General features: G+C 48.6%; 1 protein-coding gene across 2 annotated transcripts in view; it reads right to left on the bottom strand.

The window, feature by feature from the left end:
* Positions 1-5047: 5047 nt before the first annotated feature.
* Positions 5048-19168, bottom strand: part of FAM193A (family with sequence similarity 193 member A) — a 252759-nt gene continuing 238638 nt past the window's right edge. For both annotated transcript variants that reach the window (XM_038745554.1, XM_038745555.1), the window contains exons 21-22: positions 15064-15145; positions 5048-5696 (exon numbers count right to left, since the gene is read on the bottom strand). In XM_038745554.1, the coding sequence (XP_038601482.1) occupies positions 5603-5696; positions 15064-15145 (176 nt within the window). In that variant the 3' untranslated portion in view covers positions 5048-5602. The remainder of the gene's footprint in view (positions 5697-15063; positions 15146-19168) is intronic.

The raw sequence follows: 19168 nt of genomic DNA, 5'->3' as shown, positions 1-19168 counted from the left end.
GCTTGGGAAGTACAAGTTGGCAACATATAGAGACAGTCCCTACCCAACAGTGGGCTCACAGTCTAAAAGAGAAGTTAAAATTATATAATTATTATTATTATGGAATTTGTTAAGCGCTTACTATGTGCCAAGCACTAAGTGCCAAGGTAGATACAAGGTAATCAGGTTGTCCCACAGGGGGCTCACAGTCTTAATCCCCATTTTCCAGATGAGGGAACTGAGGCACAGAGAATCAATCAATCGTATTTATTGAGCGCTGACTGTGTGCAGAGCACTGTACTAAGCGCTTGGGAAGTACAAGTTGGCAACATATAGAGGCAGTCCCTACCCAACAGTGGGCTCACAGTCTAAAAGGGAAGTTAAAATTATATAATTATTATTATTATGGAATTTGTTAAGCGCTTACGATGTGCCAAGCACCGTTCTAAGCGCCAAGGTAGATACAAGGTAATCAGGTTGTCCCACGGGGGGCTCACAGTCTTAATCCCCATTTTCCAGATGAGGGAACTGAGGCACAGAGAAGTTAAGTGGCTTGCCTGAGGTCGCACAGCAGATAAGTGGCGGAGGCAGAATTAGAACCCATGTCCTCTGACCCCCAAGCTCATTCATTCATTCAATCGTATTTATTGAGCGCTTACCGTGTGCAGAGCACTGTACTAAGCGCTTGGGAAGTACAAGTTGGCAACATATGGAGACAGTCCCTACCCAATAGCGGGCTCACAGCCTAGAAGGGGGAGACAGACAACAAAACGACACATATTAACAAAATGAAATAAATAGAATAGTAAATATGTCTAATGTCTTTTAGACCGTGAGCCCACTGTTGGGTAGGGACTGTCTCTATATGTTGCCAATTTGTACTTCCCAAGCGCTTAGTACAGTGCTCTGCACACAGTAAGCGCTCAATAAATACGATTGATGATGATGATAATGTTCAAGGCCCAGGCTCTTTCCACTAAGCCCCGCTGTTTCCCACCGTTTACTGTTTTTCCCTTCCGAGGAAACATATCAAAATAATAAGATGACTTTAATTTCCACTGAGCTTTGATTCCAAAGCGCCCCAGGCCCATTTATAGATATTACCTCATTAATTTCTGTTCCCAACATATCAATAATAGCAATTTCTGTATTTATTAAGTACTAATTTTCTGCTCAGGGTAGATCGGGGATACACCTACCGGATGCGGTCCCTGGCTCACTGGGGGCACCCAGTCTGAGAGAGCGGGAGAGGAGGGATTCATTCATTCAATCGTATTTATTGAGCGCTTACTGTGTGCAGAGCACTGTACTAAGCGCTTGGGAAGTCCAATGCTCAGGGCTGGGGTAGATTGGAGATACTCCTACCGGACACGATTCCTGGCTCACTGGGGGCACCCAGTCTGAGAGAGCGGGAGAGGAGGGATTCATTCATTCAATCATATTTATTGAGCGCTTACTGTGTGCAGAGCACTGTACTAAGCGCTTGGGAAGTCCAAGTTGGCAACGTATAGAGACGGTCCCTACCCAACAGTGGGCTCACAGTCTATTAGTCTTACCCCCATCTTACAGATGAGGAAACCGAGACCTAGAGAGGGTCCGTGACCTGACTCCCTTTCCCCTGCTCTATCCACTCGGCCCCTCTGGCTCCTGAGAACGGAGGACCAGACGTCCGGTCGTTTAGTTGATAATGGCATTTATTAAGCACTTACTATGTGCAAAGCACTGTTCTAAGCGCTGGGGAGGTTACAAGGTGATCAGGTTGTCCCACGGGGGGCTCACAGTCTTCATCCCCATTTTACAGATGAGGGAACTGAGGCCCAGAGAAGTTAGGCGACTTGCCCAAAGTCACACAGCTGATAATTGGCAGAGCTGGGATTTGAACCCGTGACCTCTGACTCCAAAGCCCAGGCTCTTTCCACTGAGCCACACTGCTTCTCCAAAGTGTATTTATTGAGCGCTTGCTGTAGGCAGAGCACTGTACTAAGCGCCCGGGAAAGGCGCTGTGATCACCCCCAACTTAGGGAGTCAGGAAAGCGACAGGCAGGGACCCCCGTCCACCCGGCTCCAGCTCCCAGAGGGGGCCGGCGAAGAGAGAGGCCTGGAGACCACCCTTTATTCCTCCCTCCTTCGGCCCCACAACACTTACAGAAGCAGCCTGGCCTAGTGGAGAGAGTCCGGGCCTGGGTTCTAATCCTTCCCTGCTGCGGGACCCCGGGCAAGTCACCTCACTTCTCCGGGCCTCGGTTCCCTCATCTGCAAAACGGAGATTAAGACTGTGAGCTCCACATGGGACAGGCACTGCATTCAACTCGGTTATCTTACATTCATTCAATCGTATTTATTGAGCGCTTACTGTGTGCAGAGCACTGTAGTAAGCGCTTGGGAAGTACAAGTTGGCGACATATAGAGACGGTCCCTTCAATAGTATTTATTGAGCACTTACTGTGTGCAAAGCACTATATTAAGCGCTTGGGAAGTACAACTTGGCGACATATAGACTGTGAGCCCCTTTTAGACTGTGAGCCCACTGTTGGGTAGGGCTGTCTCTATATGTTGCCAATTTGTACTTCCCAAGCGCTTAGTACAGTGCTCTGCACATAGTAAGCGCTCAATAAATACGATTGATGATGATGATGATATAGATGGTCCCTACCCAATAGTGGGCTCCACCCCAGCAGTTAGTACAGCGCCCGGCGACATAGTAAGCACTTAACCGATACCACAATTATAAGTACTGCTCAAGTACATATCTAATTTATTTATATTACCTTCCGTCTCCCTCTAGATTGTTAGCTCGCTGCGGGCAGGGATGGTGCTGACCGACTCTGTCATTCGTCCCGAACGCTCAGTCCAGCGCTCCACACACAGAGAGCGCTCAATAAATACCGTCGAGTGACTGGACGACCGAGACCGAGAGGGTGGGCTCCGAGCCCAGCACCATAATAATAATAATAATAATAATAATAATAACAACATTTAAGTGCTTACTGTGTGTCAAGCACTGTTCTAAGTGCTGAGGTAGATAGAAGGGGATCAGGTTGTCCCACATGGGGTTCAGGGTCTTCATCCCCATTTTCCAGATGAGGTCACTGAGGCTCAGAGAATAATAATGATAATAATAATAATAATAATAATGGCATTTGTTAAGCGCTTACTATGTGCAAAGCACTGTTCTAAGCGCTGGGGGGCTTCAAGGTGATCAGGTTGTCCCACATGGGGCTCACAGTCTTCATCCCCATTTTACAGATAAGGAAACTGAGGCTCAGAGAAGTGAAGTGACCCGCCCAAAGTCACACAGCAGACACGTGGGGGAGCCGGGATTAGAACCCATGACCTCTGATTCCCCAGCCCGGGTTCTCTCCACCGAGCCACGATGCGTCGCCCCATCCTCCGGGCGCCGCGGACAGCAAGCGGGCCAGGTAACGAGGAGGAGGCGGCCGAGGGCCCACTGACCCTCTCAACTCCTTCAACAATAATAATAACAATGGCACTTATCAAGCGCTTACTATGTGCCAATCAATCAATCGTATTTATTGAGCGCTTACTATGTGCAGAGCACTGTACTAAGCGCTTGGGAAGTACAAATTAGCAAAAAGCACCGTCCTAAGCGCTGAGGTTACAAGGTGATCAGGTTGTCCCTCGCGGGGCTCACAGTCTTAATCCCCATTTTGCAGACGAGGGAACTGAGGCCCAGAGAAGCGAAGTGACTTACCCGAAGTCCCCCAGCTGACAACTGGCAGGGCAGGGATTTGAACCCACGACCTCTGATGACTCCAAAGCCCGGGCTCTCTCCTCCTGAGCCACACCGCTTCTTCTGCTTCAACGGCTCCTCCGGCCTGCCGCAGGGAGCGAGACCCGGCTTCTAAGGGGAGAGACGGTGCCCGGGGGTCGTTGCCGGCCTCGTCCATCAATCAATCATATTTATTGAGCGCTTACTGTGTGCAGGGCACTGTACTAAGCGCTTGGGAAGTCCAAGTTGGCAACATATAGAGACCGTCCCTACCCAACAGTGGGCTTACAGTCTAAAAGGGTGGTTTCGGGGCCCTTCTCCCCTTCCCCAGAGCTCCCACCCACAGGACCCCAGAAGGCCGCTGATTTCGGCCGGTCCCTCTCAAGGTCTCACTGACCTCTAGTAAGACCCTTCAAGGCCCTGCTGAGCGCTCACCTCCTCCAGGAGGCCTTCCCAGACTGAGCCCCTTCCTTCCTCTCCCCCTCGTCCCCCTCTCCATCCCCCCATCTTACCTCCTTCCCTTCCCCACAGCACCTGTAGATATGTATATATGTTTGTACATATTTATTACTCTATTTATTTTACTTGTACATATCTATTCTATTTATTTTTATTTTGTTAGTACGTTCGGTTTTGTTCTCCGTCTCCCCCTTTTAGACTGTGAGCCCGCTGTTGGGTAGGGACTGTCTCTATATGTTGCCAATTTGTACTTCCCAAGTGCTTAGTACAGTGCTCTGCGCATAGTAAGCGCTCAATAAATACGATTGATTGATTGATTGACCCTTCCCGCTTTAAGAGAGGAGCGAGCCAAGGGCCCACGTCCCCCTCCGTGGCCCCGCGGCCCGCCCCGGGGGGCAGCCGGCGTTGACCTCCGACCCCGGGACCGGTCAGGATTCCGCCGACGGCCCCCCCGCCTTCGGATCCGTCTTCTCCAGCAGAAAAGGACACGACACCGAGTCTCCTGCCATACTAATGTATTCCATCTTTCAAAAAGAAAGACATGATTTTAATATTACTTAACAATATGTTAAAAAAGTAGCCAGTTTAGGCTTCAGTGTTAATACAATTATACACTCTATAACAGATTCGATAGTGTGAGTATTGTTCTTTTTTTCTTCTTTTTTTTGTTTCTTTTTTTCAACTTTCTCATTCTGCAAGTATTCTTACACAAGCTGGCTACAAGTCGGGGGGAGGGAAAAAAAAAAATCAAACACAAATAGCGTAACTTGTACACTCTTTAAACAGTAGGTCGTGAAAGAGCCGAAGAAATGCGCTTGTCCCATACGAGCCTCTTTCCCGTGACGCGGGGATGGCGATGTGTGTGTGTTTTTTTGGGGGGGTGTGTGTGTGTGTGTAGGGAGGGGGGCGATCCCAGAGAGGATGAAAGCACAACCGATGAGGTCCGATCTCTGTCGGGAGTCGACGAGGAAGGATAAAACCGGCCTGGACGCAGAAGGGGCCGGGGTCACCGCGGGCGGAGCGGATTGGGGGGGGTCTCGGCCTCCTCCCGGGCCCGGGGTGCAGTTTCGACGGTCGGACCGAGGCCGAGGCGGTCGGGAGGGGACCGGGGGGTGGGGTGTGGGGGGGGAGAAGGCCTACTGTCCCCATTCCAACAGCGTAGAGCTACAATCAAATAAGTCTCACTCACAGACTACAAGCACACAAGCTAACAAATTCAGGTAGAAAGTGGCAATTTCTCAGTCCGCGAGCATCGTCGGGGGGACCGGGGTGGGGGGCCGGGGGGGGCCGCGGGCGCGGGCTCCAGGCTGGACAGATGCTCTCGGGGCAGCAGTTCGGGCCGAGTGGAGTTGTCGGTCGGTGGCTCCCGCGGGGGTGGGGAGTGAGGGGACGGGGGCTCCTCCTCCTCCTCCTCCCCCCGGACACGGGCTCGACTCAGTGGGCAGCGAAGGTGGTTTTTTTCAAGCTAAAATTGGACCAGTTGATAGACAGTCTCTGCCTCGTCTGCCTTGCGGAATCCAAACAGAACCTGGGAAGACACAAACCCAGAAAGGATGAAGGGCCCACGCGGCCGTCATCATCATCAATCGTATTTATTGAGCGCTTACTATGTGCAGAGCACTGTACTAAGCGCTTGGGAAGTACAGATTGGCAACATCTAGAGACAGTCCCTACCCAACAGCGGGCTCACAGTCTAAAAGGGGGAGACAGAGAACAAAACCAAACATACTAACAAAATAAAATAAATAGAATAGATATGTACGAGCACTATGTACAAACATATATACATATATACAGGTGCTGTGGGGAAGGGAAGGAGGTAAGAAGGGGGGGATGGAGGGGGGACGAGGGGGAGAGGAAGGAAGGGGCTGAGTGTGGGAAGGCCTCCTGGAGGAGGTGAGCTCTCAGCAGGGCCTTGAAGGGAGGAAGAGAGCGAGCTTGGCGGATGGGCAGAGGGATTGGGGGCATTCCAGGCCCGGGGGAGGACGGGGGCCGGGGGTTGATGGCGGGACAGGCGAGAACGAGGTACGGGGAGGAGGTTAGCGGCGGAGGATCGGAGGGTGCGGGCTGGGCTGGAGAAGGACAGAAGGGAGGGGAGGGAGGAGGGGGCCAGGGGATGGACAGCCTGGAAGCCCAGGGTGAGGAGTTTCTGCCTGACGCGCAGATTGATTGGTAGCCACTGGAGATTTTTGAGGAGGGGAGTGACATGTCCAGAGCGTTTCTGGACAAAGATAATCCGGGCAGCAGCATGAAGTATGGATTGAAGTGGGGAGAGACACGAGGAGGGGAGATCAGAGAGAAGGCTGATGCAGTCACCGTGTCACCGAGGACCGCGCTTTCACAGCCTCCACGATACATATGCATACATATGTATATATGTTTGTATGTATTTATTACTCTTTTTATTTTACTTGTGCATATTTATTCTATTTATTTTATTCTGTTAATATGTTTTGTTCTCCCCCTTCTAGACTGTGAGCCCACTGTTGGGTAGGGACTGTCTCTATATGTTGCCAATTTGTACAGTGCTCGGCACACAGTAAGCGCTCAATAAATACGATTGATGATGATCACCGGAGTAGAAAAACCCCTCCCTCTCCACCCGCTGTTTCAGCTCCCTCCCTCCCTCCCGGTATTCCTGACCCTGGAGCGGGAGGGGACGTGGAGCTTCCTGACGCCAGCCGGGAGATGGAGCGGGTGAGGAATCTGGGAGGAAAGTCCACGTGGCTGGAACTTGCAAAGTGGCTAAACGGGGTCTGGGATGGAGCTGGTCTGGGCCTAAATTCTCATACATGTTTACTAGTCTATTTCTTTTGTTAATCATCATCATCAATCGTATTTATTGAGCGCTTACTGTGTGCAGAGCACTGTACTAAGCGCTTGGGAAGTACAAATTGGCAACACATAGAGACAGTCCCTACCCAACAGTGGGCTCACAGTCTTGCATTTAGTTTTAATTCTATTTGTTCTGACGATTTTGACACCCGTCTACATGTTTTGTTCTGTCGCCCGTCTCCCCCTTCTAGACTGTGAGCCTGTTGTCGGGTAGGGACCATCTCTATATGCCGCCGCCTTGTACTTCCCAAGTGCTTAGTACACTGCTGTGTGCACAGTAAGCGCTCAATAAGTACGACTGAATGAACGAACAAATTCAACAGAGCGTTGGCTCGACGTGGGTTCCTTTGATTAATCAATCAATCAATTGTATTTATTGAGCGCTTACTGTGTGCAGAGCACTGTACTAAGTGCTTGGGAAGTACAAGTTAGAAACATATAGAGACAGTCCCTACCCAACAGTGGGCTCACAGTCTAAAAGGGGGAGACAGAGAACAAAACCAAACATACTAACAAAATAAAATAAATAGAATAGATAGGTACAAGTAAAATAAGTAAATAACTAGAGTAATAATTCTACAAACATATATACATATAAACAGGTGCTGTGGGGAAGGGAAGGAGGTAAGATGGGGGAAGGAGAGGGGAACGAGGGGGAGAGGAAGGAAGGGGAAAATAATAATGTTGGCATTTGTTAAGCGCTTGCTATGTGCAAAGCACTGTTCTAAGCGCTGGGGGGGGGGGTACAAAGAAGCAGCGTGGCTCAGTGGAAAGAGCCCGGGCTTTGGAGTCAGAGGTCATGGGTTCGAATCCCAGCTCCGCCAGTTGTCAGCTGTGTGACTTTGGGCAAGTCACTTCACTTCTCTGGGCCTCAGTTACCTCATCTGTATAATGGGGATTAAGACTGTAAGCCCCCCCCCCCCCCCCCCCCACCGTGGGACAACCTGATCACCTTGTAGCCTTCCCAGCGCTTAGAACAGTGCTTTGCACATAGTAAGCGCTTAACAAATGCCATCATTATTATACAAAGTGATCAGGTTGTCCCATGTGGGGTTCACAGTCCTAATCCCCATTTTACAGATGAGGTAACTGAGGCTCAGAGAAGCTAAGCGACTTGCCCAAGGTCACGCAGCAGACAGGTGGCAGAGCCGGGATCGGACGGTTAACTTCTACAGGTCTGCGGACTTGTCAGAGAACGAGAAACGGCCGTTGATACGAGCACCGGTGCCCGACGGCAGTAAGGTGTAAAAGTAGAAGATGAAAAATTTCATTTGTTCATTCAGTCGTATTTATTGAGCGCTTACTGTGTGCAGAGCACTCTGCTAAGCGCTTGGGAAGTCCAAGTTGGCGATGTATAGAGACGGTCCCTACCCAACGGTGGGCTCACAGGCTAGAAAATCCCATTCTGGAGGGCAGTGGGATTTGGCCTTTCTGTGAACGGCGCGTTTTCTCTCTCCCGCGCGGCCACAGACACTGCTCTTGGAAATAATTTCTCCCCTCGGAAATGAAGAGTCAAGCGCTTGGTCCAGTGCTCCGCGCACAGGAAGCGCTCAATAAATACGACCGAATGAATGAAGAGTCTAGCTCTCTTCCCCGTAAAACACCGATCATCATCGATCGTATTTATTGAGCGCTTACTATGTGCAGAGCACTGTACTAAGCGCTTGATCGCACCCTGGAAGTCGCTGGTTTGGGCCCTTCCCGATACCCTGGCCAACGGGCCCCAGCTGGGGCAGCGGGAATTTGATGCACTCCGTCATTCATTCATTCATTCAATCATATTTACTGAGCGCTTACTGTGTGCGGAGCACTGGACTAAGCGCTTGGGAGGTACAAGTTGGTGACATATAGGGACGGTCCCTACCCAACAACGGGCTCACAGTCACTTCTCTGGGCCTCAGTTACCTCACCTGTAAAATGGGGATGAAGACTGTGAGCCCCCCCGGGCATGGGACAACCTGATCACCTTGAAACTTCCCCAGCGCTTAGAACAGTGCTTTGCACATAGTAAGCGCTTAATAAATGCCATCATCATTATTATTATTATTCTCTGGGCCTCAGTTACCTCATCTGTAAAATGGGGATGAAGACTGTGAGCCCACTCCTCCCCCGCCATGGGACAACCTGATCACCTTGTAACGTCCCCAGCGTTTAGAACGGTGCTTTGCACATAGTAAGCACTTAATAAATGCCATCATCATTATTATTATTATTCTTTGGGCCTCAGTTACCTCATCTGTAAAATGGGGATTAAAACTGTGAGCCCCCCGTGAGACAATCTGATCACTTTGTAACCTTCCCAGTGCTTAGAACAGTGCTTTGCACATAGTAAGCCCTTAATAAATGCCATCATCATCATTGTTATTATTATTCTCTGGGCCTCAGTTACCTCATCTGTAAAATGGGGACTGAAACTGTGAGCCCCCCGTGGGACAACCTGATCACCTTGTAACCTCCCCAGCGCTTAGAACAGTGCTTGGCACATAGTAAGCGCTTAACAAATCATCATCATCATCATCAATCGTATTTATTGAGCGCTTACTATGTGCAGAGCACTGTACTAAGCGCTTGGGAAGTACAAATTGGCAACATATAGGGACAGTCCCTACCCAACAGTGGGCTCACAGTCTAAAAGATAACAAATGCCATCGTCATTATTATTATTATCATTATTAGAGAAGGGGGAGACGGACGACAAAACGAAACACGTGGACAGGTGTCAAGTCGGCAGAATAAATAGACGATAGGTAAATGCACAACATTAACAAAATGAATAGAATAGTAAATATGTACAAGTAAAACAGAGTAATAAATCTGTACAGACATATATACAGGTGCTGGGGGGAGGGGAAGGAGGTAGGGCGGGGGGATGGGGAGGGGGAGAGGAAAAAGGGGGCTCAGTCTGGGAAGGCCTCCTGGAGGAGGTGAGCTCTCAGGAGATTCATTCAATTGGTCCATATCTATTCTATTTATTTTATTTTGTTAGTATGTTTGGTTTTGTTCTCTGTCTCCCCCTTTTAGACTGTGAGCCCACTGTCGGGGAGGGACTGTCTCTATGTGTTGCCAATTTGTACTTCCCAAGCACTTAGTACAATCAATCAATCAATCGTATTTATTGAGCGCTTACTATGTGCAGAGCACTGTACTAAGCGCTTGGGAAGTACAAATTGGCATCACATAGAGACAGTCCCTACCCAACAGTGGGCTCACAGTCTAAAAAAGTACAGTGCTCTGCACATAGTAAGCGCTCAATAAATACGATTGATGATGATGATGATGAAACAGTGATTTCCCATCAGTAACTCGGAATGGCGTCCAGGAAAAGTCCGTGCACTGTGTAGGTCTGACCAGGCTGTCCTTCCTCTCCCCCGGCACCCTCCTCCTCCTCCTCCTCCTCCTCCTCCTCCCCCTCCCGCCAAAATCAAGTTATTTCACAGCAGGAAGGGGCAGAGCAGCAAGGAGAAGCGCCCTAACCTAGTGGATAGAGGCCGGGCGTCAGAGGGACCCGAGTTCTAATCCCGGCCCCCGCTACTGGAGAAGCAGCGTGGCTCAGTGGGAAGAGCCCGGGCTTTGGAGTCAGAGGTCCTGGGTTCAAATCCCAGCTCCCCCACTTCTCAGCTGTGTGACTTTGGGCAAGTCACTTCACTTCTCTGCGCCTCAGTGACCTCATCTGTAAAATGGGGATGAAGACTGTGAGCTCCCCGTGGGACAACCTGATCACCTTGTGACCTCCTCAGCGCTTAGAACGGTGCTTTGCACATAGTAAGCGCTTAATAAATGCCATCATTATTATTACTTGTCTGCTTTGTGACCTCGGGCAAGTCATTTCACTTCTCTGGGCCTCAGTTCCATCATCTGCAAAATGGGGATGAAGACTGGGAGTCCCGTGTGGGACGGGGACTGTGTCCCGCCTGATTAACCTGACTCTACCCTGGCACTGAGTACAGTGCCCGGCACACAGTAAGCGCTTAACATCCCGTCATTATTATCATTATTATTAATAATCCGGGCTCCACCACTTGGCTGCTGGGTGACGTTGGGCAAGTCACTTCACTTCTCTGGGCCTCAGTGACCTCATCTGGAAAATGGGGATTAAGACTGTGAGCCCCATCAGGGACCGGGACTGTCCAACCTGATTAGCTTTTCATTCAATCGGATTTACTGAGCGCTTACTGTGTGCAGAGCACTGTACTAAGCACAGAGAAGCCGCGTGGCTCAGTGGAAAGAGCAAGGGTTTGGGAGTCAGAGGTCATGGGTTCAAATTCCGGCTCCGCCGCTTGTCGGCTGTGTGACTTTGGGCAAGTCGCTTCACTTCTCTGGGCCTCAGCTACCTCATCTGCAAAATGGGGGTTAAGACTGTGAGCCCCACATGGGACAACCTGATCACCTTGTAACCTTCCCAGCGCTTAGAACAGTGCTTTGCACATAGTAAGCGCTTAACAAATGCCATCATTATTATTATTATTATTACTAAGCGCGTGGAAAGTACAATCTGGCAACAGATAAGAGACAATCCCTACCCGACAGCGGGTATATTTACCACAGAGCTTAGTATGAGTAGCCACGTGGCTCAGTGGAAAGAGCCCGGGCTTTGGAGTCAGAGGTCAGGGGTTCGAATCCCGGCTCCGCCACACGTCTGCCGTGTGACCTTGGGCAAGTCACTTCACTTCTCTGGGCCTCAGTTACCTCATCTGTAAAATGGGGATTAAGACTGGGAGCCATCCGTGTTGCCAACTTGTACTTCCCAAGCGCTTAGTACAGTGCTCTGCACACAGTAAGCACTCAATAAATACGATTGATGATGATCCGTGGGACAACCTGATCCCCTTGTAACCTCCCCAGCGCTTAGAACAGTGCTTTGCACATAGTAAGCCCCTTCCTTCCTCTCCCCCTCGTCCCCCTCTCCATCCCCCCATCTTACCTCCTTCCCTTCCCCTCAGCACCTGTATATATGTATATATGTTTGTACATATTTATTACTCTATTTATTTATTTATTTATTTTACTTGTACATAGCTATTCTATTTATTTTATTTTGTTAGTATGTTTGGTTTTGTTCTCTGTCTCCCCCTTTTAGACTGTGAGCCCACTGTTGGGTAGGGACCGTCTCTATATGTTGCCAATTTGCACTTCCCAAGCGCTTAGTACAGTGCTCTGCACACAGTAAGCGCTCAATAAATACGATTGATGATGATGATGATCCGTGGGACAACCTGATCCCCTTGTAACCTCCCCAGCGCTTAGAACAGTGCTTTGCACATAGTAAGCCCCTTCCTTCCTCTCCCCCTCGTCCCCCTCTCCATCCCCCCCATCTTACCTCCTTCCCTTCCCCTCAGCACCTGTATATATGTATATATGTTTGTACAGATTTATTACTCTATTTATTTATTTATGTATTTTACTTGCACATATCTATTCTATTTATTTTATTTTGTTAGTATGTTTGGTTTTGTCTCCCCCTTTTAGACTGTGAGCCCACTGTTGGGTAGGGACTGTCTCTATATGTTGCCAGTTTGCACTTCCCAAGTGCTTAGTACAGTGCTCTGCACACAGTAAGCGCTCAATAAATACGATTGATGAGTAAGCGCTTAATAAATGCCATCGTTATTATTAGTAGTAGTAGTATAATGCCTGACACATAGTGAGTGCTTAACAAACACCCCAAAAAATAAAGAAAAACAAGGAAAAAAGAGAGGGCAGGGGACTCACCCGCCCTGAGTCCCAAGGCCAGGCCTGAGGAAGACGCCGTCCCCGCAGAGCCCGGGGGAGCAATGTCGGGGCCTTCCCTGGAGCACGAGGCCGGAGGGTCCCCGGCCCAGCTGTCAGTCAAGTCGCATTTATTGAGCGCTTACTGTGTGCTGAACGTCTCTCTGATTTATTTATTTTATTTGTCCCTATCTATTCTATTCATTTTATTTTGTTAGTACGCTTGGTTTTGTTCTCCGTCTCCCCCTTTTAGACTGTGAGCCCGCTGTTGGGTAGGGACTGTCTCTACGTGTTGCCAATTTGGACTTCCCAAGCGCTTAGTACAGTGCTCTGCACATAGTAAGCGCTCAATAAATACGATTGATGATGATGATGATGAACGCCGCACGAAGCACTTGGGAGAGTCCAAGAGGACGACAGAAAATCCTGGAGGAGGCACAGACATCCGACGTCGCCAGCGTCGTCTGCCTGCTGGCCCGACCGGCCCGTGATTTTTCCGTCACGCGTCCATTTCAGCCCTCTCACAATCGGAAGCCCAAGGGGAGAAGATTTTTACGCCGAATCCCCCTCCGACTTAAAAACCTTTTTGCAATCTAGCGGCTGGGGGAGAGAGGTCTTAGCTCTTGACTCTCTCCGGGTACTCAGAGTTCCTCGGCGTCAAAGGACTGAAGAGACAAATGATAACGATAATTGTGGTATTTGTTAGGCGCTTACTATGTGCCGGGCACTGGGGTAATAATAATAATAATAACGATGGCATTTATTAAGCGCTTACTATGTGCAAAGCACTGCTCTAAGCGCTGGGGAGGTTACAATAATAATAATAATAATAATAATGGCATGTATTAAGCACTTACTATGTGCAAAGCACTGTTCTAAGTGCTGGGGAGGTTACAAGGTGATCAGGTTGTCCCACAGAGGGCTCACAGTCTTCATCCCCATTTTACAGATGAGGTAACTGAGGCCCAGAGAAGTTAAGTGACTTGCCCCAACTCACACAGCTGACAATTGACAGAGCTGGGATTTGAACCCATGACTTCTGACTCCAAAGCCCGGGCTCTTTCCACTGAGCCACCCTGCTTCTCTGCGTGGTTACAAGGCAATCAGGTTGTCCCACAGCGGGGGCTCACAGTCTTAATCCCCATTTTACAGATGAGGGAAGTGAGGCCCGGAGAAGTGAAGTGCCTGGCCCAAGGTCGCACAGCAAACAAGTGGCAGAACTGGGATTAGAACCCAGGTCCTTCGGACACCCAGGCCTGTGTTCTAGCCACTAATAACAATAATGATGGCATTAATTAAGTGCTTACTATGTGCAAAGCACCGTTCTAATCAATCAATCGCATTTATTGAGTGCTTACTGTGTGCAGAGCACTGTACTAAGCGCTTGGGAAGTACAAGTTGGCAACATATAGAGACGGTCCCTACCCAGCAGTGGGCTCACAGTCTAAAAGAAAGTTCTAAGCGCCGGGGAGGTTACAAGGTGATCAGGTTGTACCACGGGGGGATCACAGTCTTCATCCCCATTTTCCAGATGAGGGAACTGAGGCGCAGAGAAGTGAAGTGACTTGCTCAAAGTCACCCAGCCGACAGTTGGCGGAGCCGGGATTTGAACCCGTGACCTCTGACTCCAAAGCCTGGGCTCTTTCCACTGAGCCACGCTGCTTCTCTAGACCACATTGCTTCTACAGATAAAGACTTTGGGTCAAGAAGACCAGTGCTTCCCTAGGAGCCGGGGCAGACCCACAGTAGGGGAGGAGGGAAAAGCGGGGAATCAATCAATCAATCAATCGTATTTATTGAGCGCTTACTGTGTGCACAGCACTGTACTAAGCGTTTGGGAAGTACAAGTTGGCAACATATAGAGACGGTCCTGTGACCTTGGGCATTTCACTTAACCTCCCTGGGCCTCAGTCTCCCCATCACTATGTATAGATCTCTAATTCTATTCATTTATTTTGATAGTACTGACGCCCGTCTACTTGTTTTATTTTGTTGTCTGTCTCCTCCTTCTAGACTGTGAGCCCGTTGTTGGGGAGGGATTGTCTCTGTCTCTGTTGCCGAATTGTACTTTCCCAGCGCTTAGTACAGTGCCCTGCACACAGTAAGCGCTCAATAAAAACGATTGAATGAATGAGTGAATGAATGACAGTGGGCTCACAGTCTAGAAGGGGGAAGGAAAGACACCCAGTGACGGTTTAGAAAGGAAGGGGGTCGGGAGAGGAAATAAATGGATAGGAAGAGGAAGGAGATCCACTTTTCCAAGGGCAAAGACCTCCTCCTCCCCTAGCTGGGGGGTTGAGGGGAGAAACCGAGGCCAGGGCCGCGGAGAGAATCGAGCCCCCAGGTCCGCTCACCTTTTAAAATACTCCACTTCCCTCTCCGTCTCGTCCATGTCGACGCTATCGAGGTCGATGTCTTTGGGCAGGAACACATCATCTGCAAATCAAAAAGGAGAGTGGGGCCAAACTGTTTTCAACGGCCCTTCCGACGCCAGAAGGAGAACAATAATTCAACGCCCGGGATCATAAGCCACGGCCACTGTGCCATCAGGGGTTCATTCATTCTTTCGTTCAATCTTATTTACTGAGCACTTGCTGTGGACTAAGCGCTTGGGAGAGTACACTATCCCAGACTGAGCCCCTTCCTTCCTCTCCCCCTCGTCCCCCTCTCCATCCCCCCCATCTTACCTCCTTCCCTTCCCCACAGCACCTGTATATATGTATATATGTTTGTACAGATTTATTACTCCATTTATTTATTTATTTATTTTACTTGTACATTTCTATCCTATTTATTTTATTTTGTTGGTATGTTTGGTTCTGTTCTCTGTCTCCCCCTTTTAGACTGTGAGCCCACTGTTGGGTAGGGACTGTCTCTATGTGTTGCCAATTTGTACTTCTCAAGCGCTTAGTACAGTGCTCTGCACATAGTAAGCGCTCAATAAATACGATTGATTGATTGATTGATTTTACTTGTGCATAGCTATTCTATTTATTTTATTTTGTTAGTATGTTTGGTTTTGTTCTCTGTCTCCCCCTTTTAGACTGTGAGCCCACTGTTGGGTAGGGACTGTCTCTATATGTTGCCAATTTGTACTTCCCAAGCGCTTAGTACAGTGCTCTGCACATAGTAAGCGCTCAATAAATACGATTGATGATGATTTTTACTCTATTTACTTATTTATTTAATTTATTTGTACATATCTATTCTATTTATTTTATTTTGTTAGTATGTTCGGTTCTGTTCTCTGTCTCCCCCTTTTAGACTGTGAGCCCACTGTTGGGTAGGGACTGTCTCTATATGTTGCCAATTTGTACTTCCCAAGCGCTTAGTACAGTGCTCTGCACATAGTAAGCGCTCGATAAATACGATTGATGATGATGATGATGATGAACGGACACATTCCCTGCCCACAGTGAGGTTCCAGTTTGGAGGGGACAACCTAATCAGGTTGGACACAGTTCACGTCCTAAATGGGGCTCACAGTCTTAATCCCCATTTTACAGACGAAGCAGCCGAGGCACAGAAGGAGTGACACAGCGGACAAGTGGCGGAGCCGGGATTTGAACCCAGGTCCTCGGGCTCCCAGGCCCCCGGCTTTACCCAGAAGGCCACGCTGCTTCTGCCTGATTGACAGATCAACATCCCTGAGGCCTTCCCCCACACCCTCCCTTCCCAGAGAGAGCCAAATCCGGATCTCAAAGACACTTGCACTGTCACGCACATGCTCCTTTCACGGACCCACTGGGTCCCGATTCTGCCACTCGTCTGCAGTGTGACCTTGGACAAGTCACTTAACTTCTCTTTTCGACTGTGAACCCACTGTTGGGTAGGGACTGTCTCTATATGTTGCCAACTTGTACTTCCCAAGCGCTTAGTACAGGGCTCTGCACACAATAAGCGCTCAATAAATATGATTGATTGATTGATTCTCTGAGCATCAGTTAGAGAAGCAGCGTGGCTCACTGGGAAGAGCCCGGGCTTTGGAGTCAGAGGTCACGGGTTCAAATCCCGGCTCCGCCAAGTGTTGGCTGTGTGACTTTGGGCAAGTCACTTCACTTCTCTGGGCCTCAGTGACCTCATCTGTCAAATGGGGATGAAGACTGTGAGCCCCCTGTGGGACAACCTGATCACCTTGTAACCTCCCCAGTGCTTTGCACATAGTAAGTGCTTAATAAATGCCATTATTATTATTATTATCAGTTACCCATCTGTAAAATGGGGATTAAGACTGTGAGCCCCACGTGGGACAACCGGATCACCTTGTATCCCCCCCAGTGCTTAGAACAGTGCTTCGCACATCGTAAGCGATTAACAAACGCCATCATCATTATCACTATTATCTTGTATCTACCCCAGTGTCTAAATACAATAATTATTATTTTTATTAATCCGGGCAAGAAGTCGAGGCTATAGATTAGAAGCAGCTTGGCCTAGTGGATAGAGCACAGGACTGGGTGTCAGAAGGGCCTGGGTTCTAATCTCGGCTCCACCACTTGTCTGCTGTGGGACCTTGGGCAAGTTGCCTCAGTTCTCTGTGCCTCAGTTACCTCATCTGTAACATGGGAATTAAGACTGTGAGCTTTGCACATAGTAAGTGCTTAATAAATGCCATTATTATTTATTATTATGAGGGACAGGGAATGTGTCCAACCCAATCCCAGTGCTTAGAACAGGGCCTGGTACATAGTAAGCACTTAAGAAATACAGTGATGATGACGAAGATGATATTGCAAGTGCCTGCCATATAGCAACGCTTAAGAAATGCCACAATTATTATTATTATCATTATTATTAATAAAACCTGCTAAATTTGGAACTGCCAGAGGAAGCCCAGACATCCCCCTCACAGATGAACCGAGTGCGTTCCTCAGAAAGGCTTTTGACACGGGCGCATTTTCATCCCTGCCCGGGCCCTCGCTGGCATTTATTTATTGATTCATTCATTCAATCGCATTTATTGAGTGCTCACTGTGTGCACAGCACTGGACTAAGCGCTTGGGAAGTACAAGTCGGCAACATACAGAGACGGTCCCGACCCAACAGCGGGCTCACAGTCTAGAAGGGGGAGACAGGCAACAAAACATGTGGACAGGTGTCAAGTCATCAGAATAAATAGAAGTAAAGCTAGATGCCCACCATTAACAAAATAAATAGAATAGTAAATATGTACAAGTAAAACAGAGTAATAAATCTTGCATCTACCCGAGCGCTTAGTGCGGTCATGGGTTCGAATCTCGGCTCTGCCACTTTTTCATTCAATCGTATTTATTGAGTGCTTACTGTGTGCAGAGCACTGCGCTAAGCGCCTGGGAAGTAGAAGCTGGCAACATCTAGAGACGGTCCCTACCCAACAGCGGGCTCACAGTCTAGAAGGGGGAGACAGACAACAAAACAAAACATATTTACAAAATAAAATAGAATAAATACGTACAAGGAAAATAAATTAACAGAGTAATAAATCCGTACAAACATATATACATATATGCAGGTGCTGTGGGGAGGGGAAGGAGGTAAGGCGGGGGGGATGGGGAGGGGATAATAATGGTATTCATTCATTCATTCATTCAATCGTATTTATTGAGCGCTTACTGTGTGCAGAGCACTGTACTTCACAGCTGTGTGACTTTGGGCGAGTCACTTCGCTTCTCTGTGCCGGGGGGATGGGGAGGAGGAAAGAGGGGGCTCAGTCTGGGAAGGCCTCTTGGAGGAGGGGACGGACTCGCTGGGCAGTTGTGGGCAAATCGGATTTGCCTTAGGAAGCGATTCGGTGACTCTGCAGTTACCCCGGCCCACAGTCAATCAATCAATCGTATTTATTGAGCGCTTACTGTGTGCAGAGCACTGTACTAAGCGCTTGGGAAGTACAAGTTGGCAACATATAGAGGTGTCCCTACCCAACCGCTGGCTCACAGTCTAGAAGACTGTGATTGTTGTACTCTCCCAAGCGCTTGGTACAGTGCTCTGCACACGTACGCACTCAATAAATTCATTCATTCAATCGTATTTATTGAGCGCTTACTGTGTGCAGAGCACTGGACTAAGCGCTTGGGAAGTACAAGTCAGCAATGAATAGAGACGGTCCCTGCCCAACAACGGGCTCACAGTCTTGGAGGGGGAGATAGACAACAAAACAAAACAGGGAGACAGGTGTCAAAACCACCAGAATAAATAGAATTATAGCTATATGCACATCATCCAGCGCTTAGAACAGTGCTTTGCACATAGTAAGCGCTTAATAAATGCCATTATTATTATTATTATTAACAAAATGAATAGAATAGTAAACGTACAAGTAAAATAGAGTAATAAATCCATACAAATATATACAAGTGGTATATGGTTGAATGAACGATAACTCTCTCAAACCATATAAAAAGCCAGACAGACACACAAAATCGAAACCAAAACCAGTAGGATGCCATGGCCAGCGGAGCATTCATTCATTCAATCGTATTT

The sequence above is a fragment of the Tachyglossus aculeatus genome, chromosome 4 (genome assembly GCF_015852505.1).
Source record: "Tachyglossus aculeatus isolate mTacAcu1 chromosome 4, mTacAcu1.pri, whole genome shotgun sequence".
Classification (NCBI taxonomy): Eukaryota; Metazoa; Chordata; class Mammalia; order Monotremata; family Tachyglossidae; genus Tachyglossus; species Tachyglossus aculeatus.
This window is presented reverse-complemented; position numbering and strand designations above follow the sequence as displayed.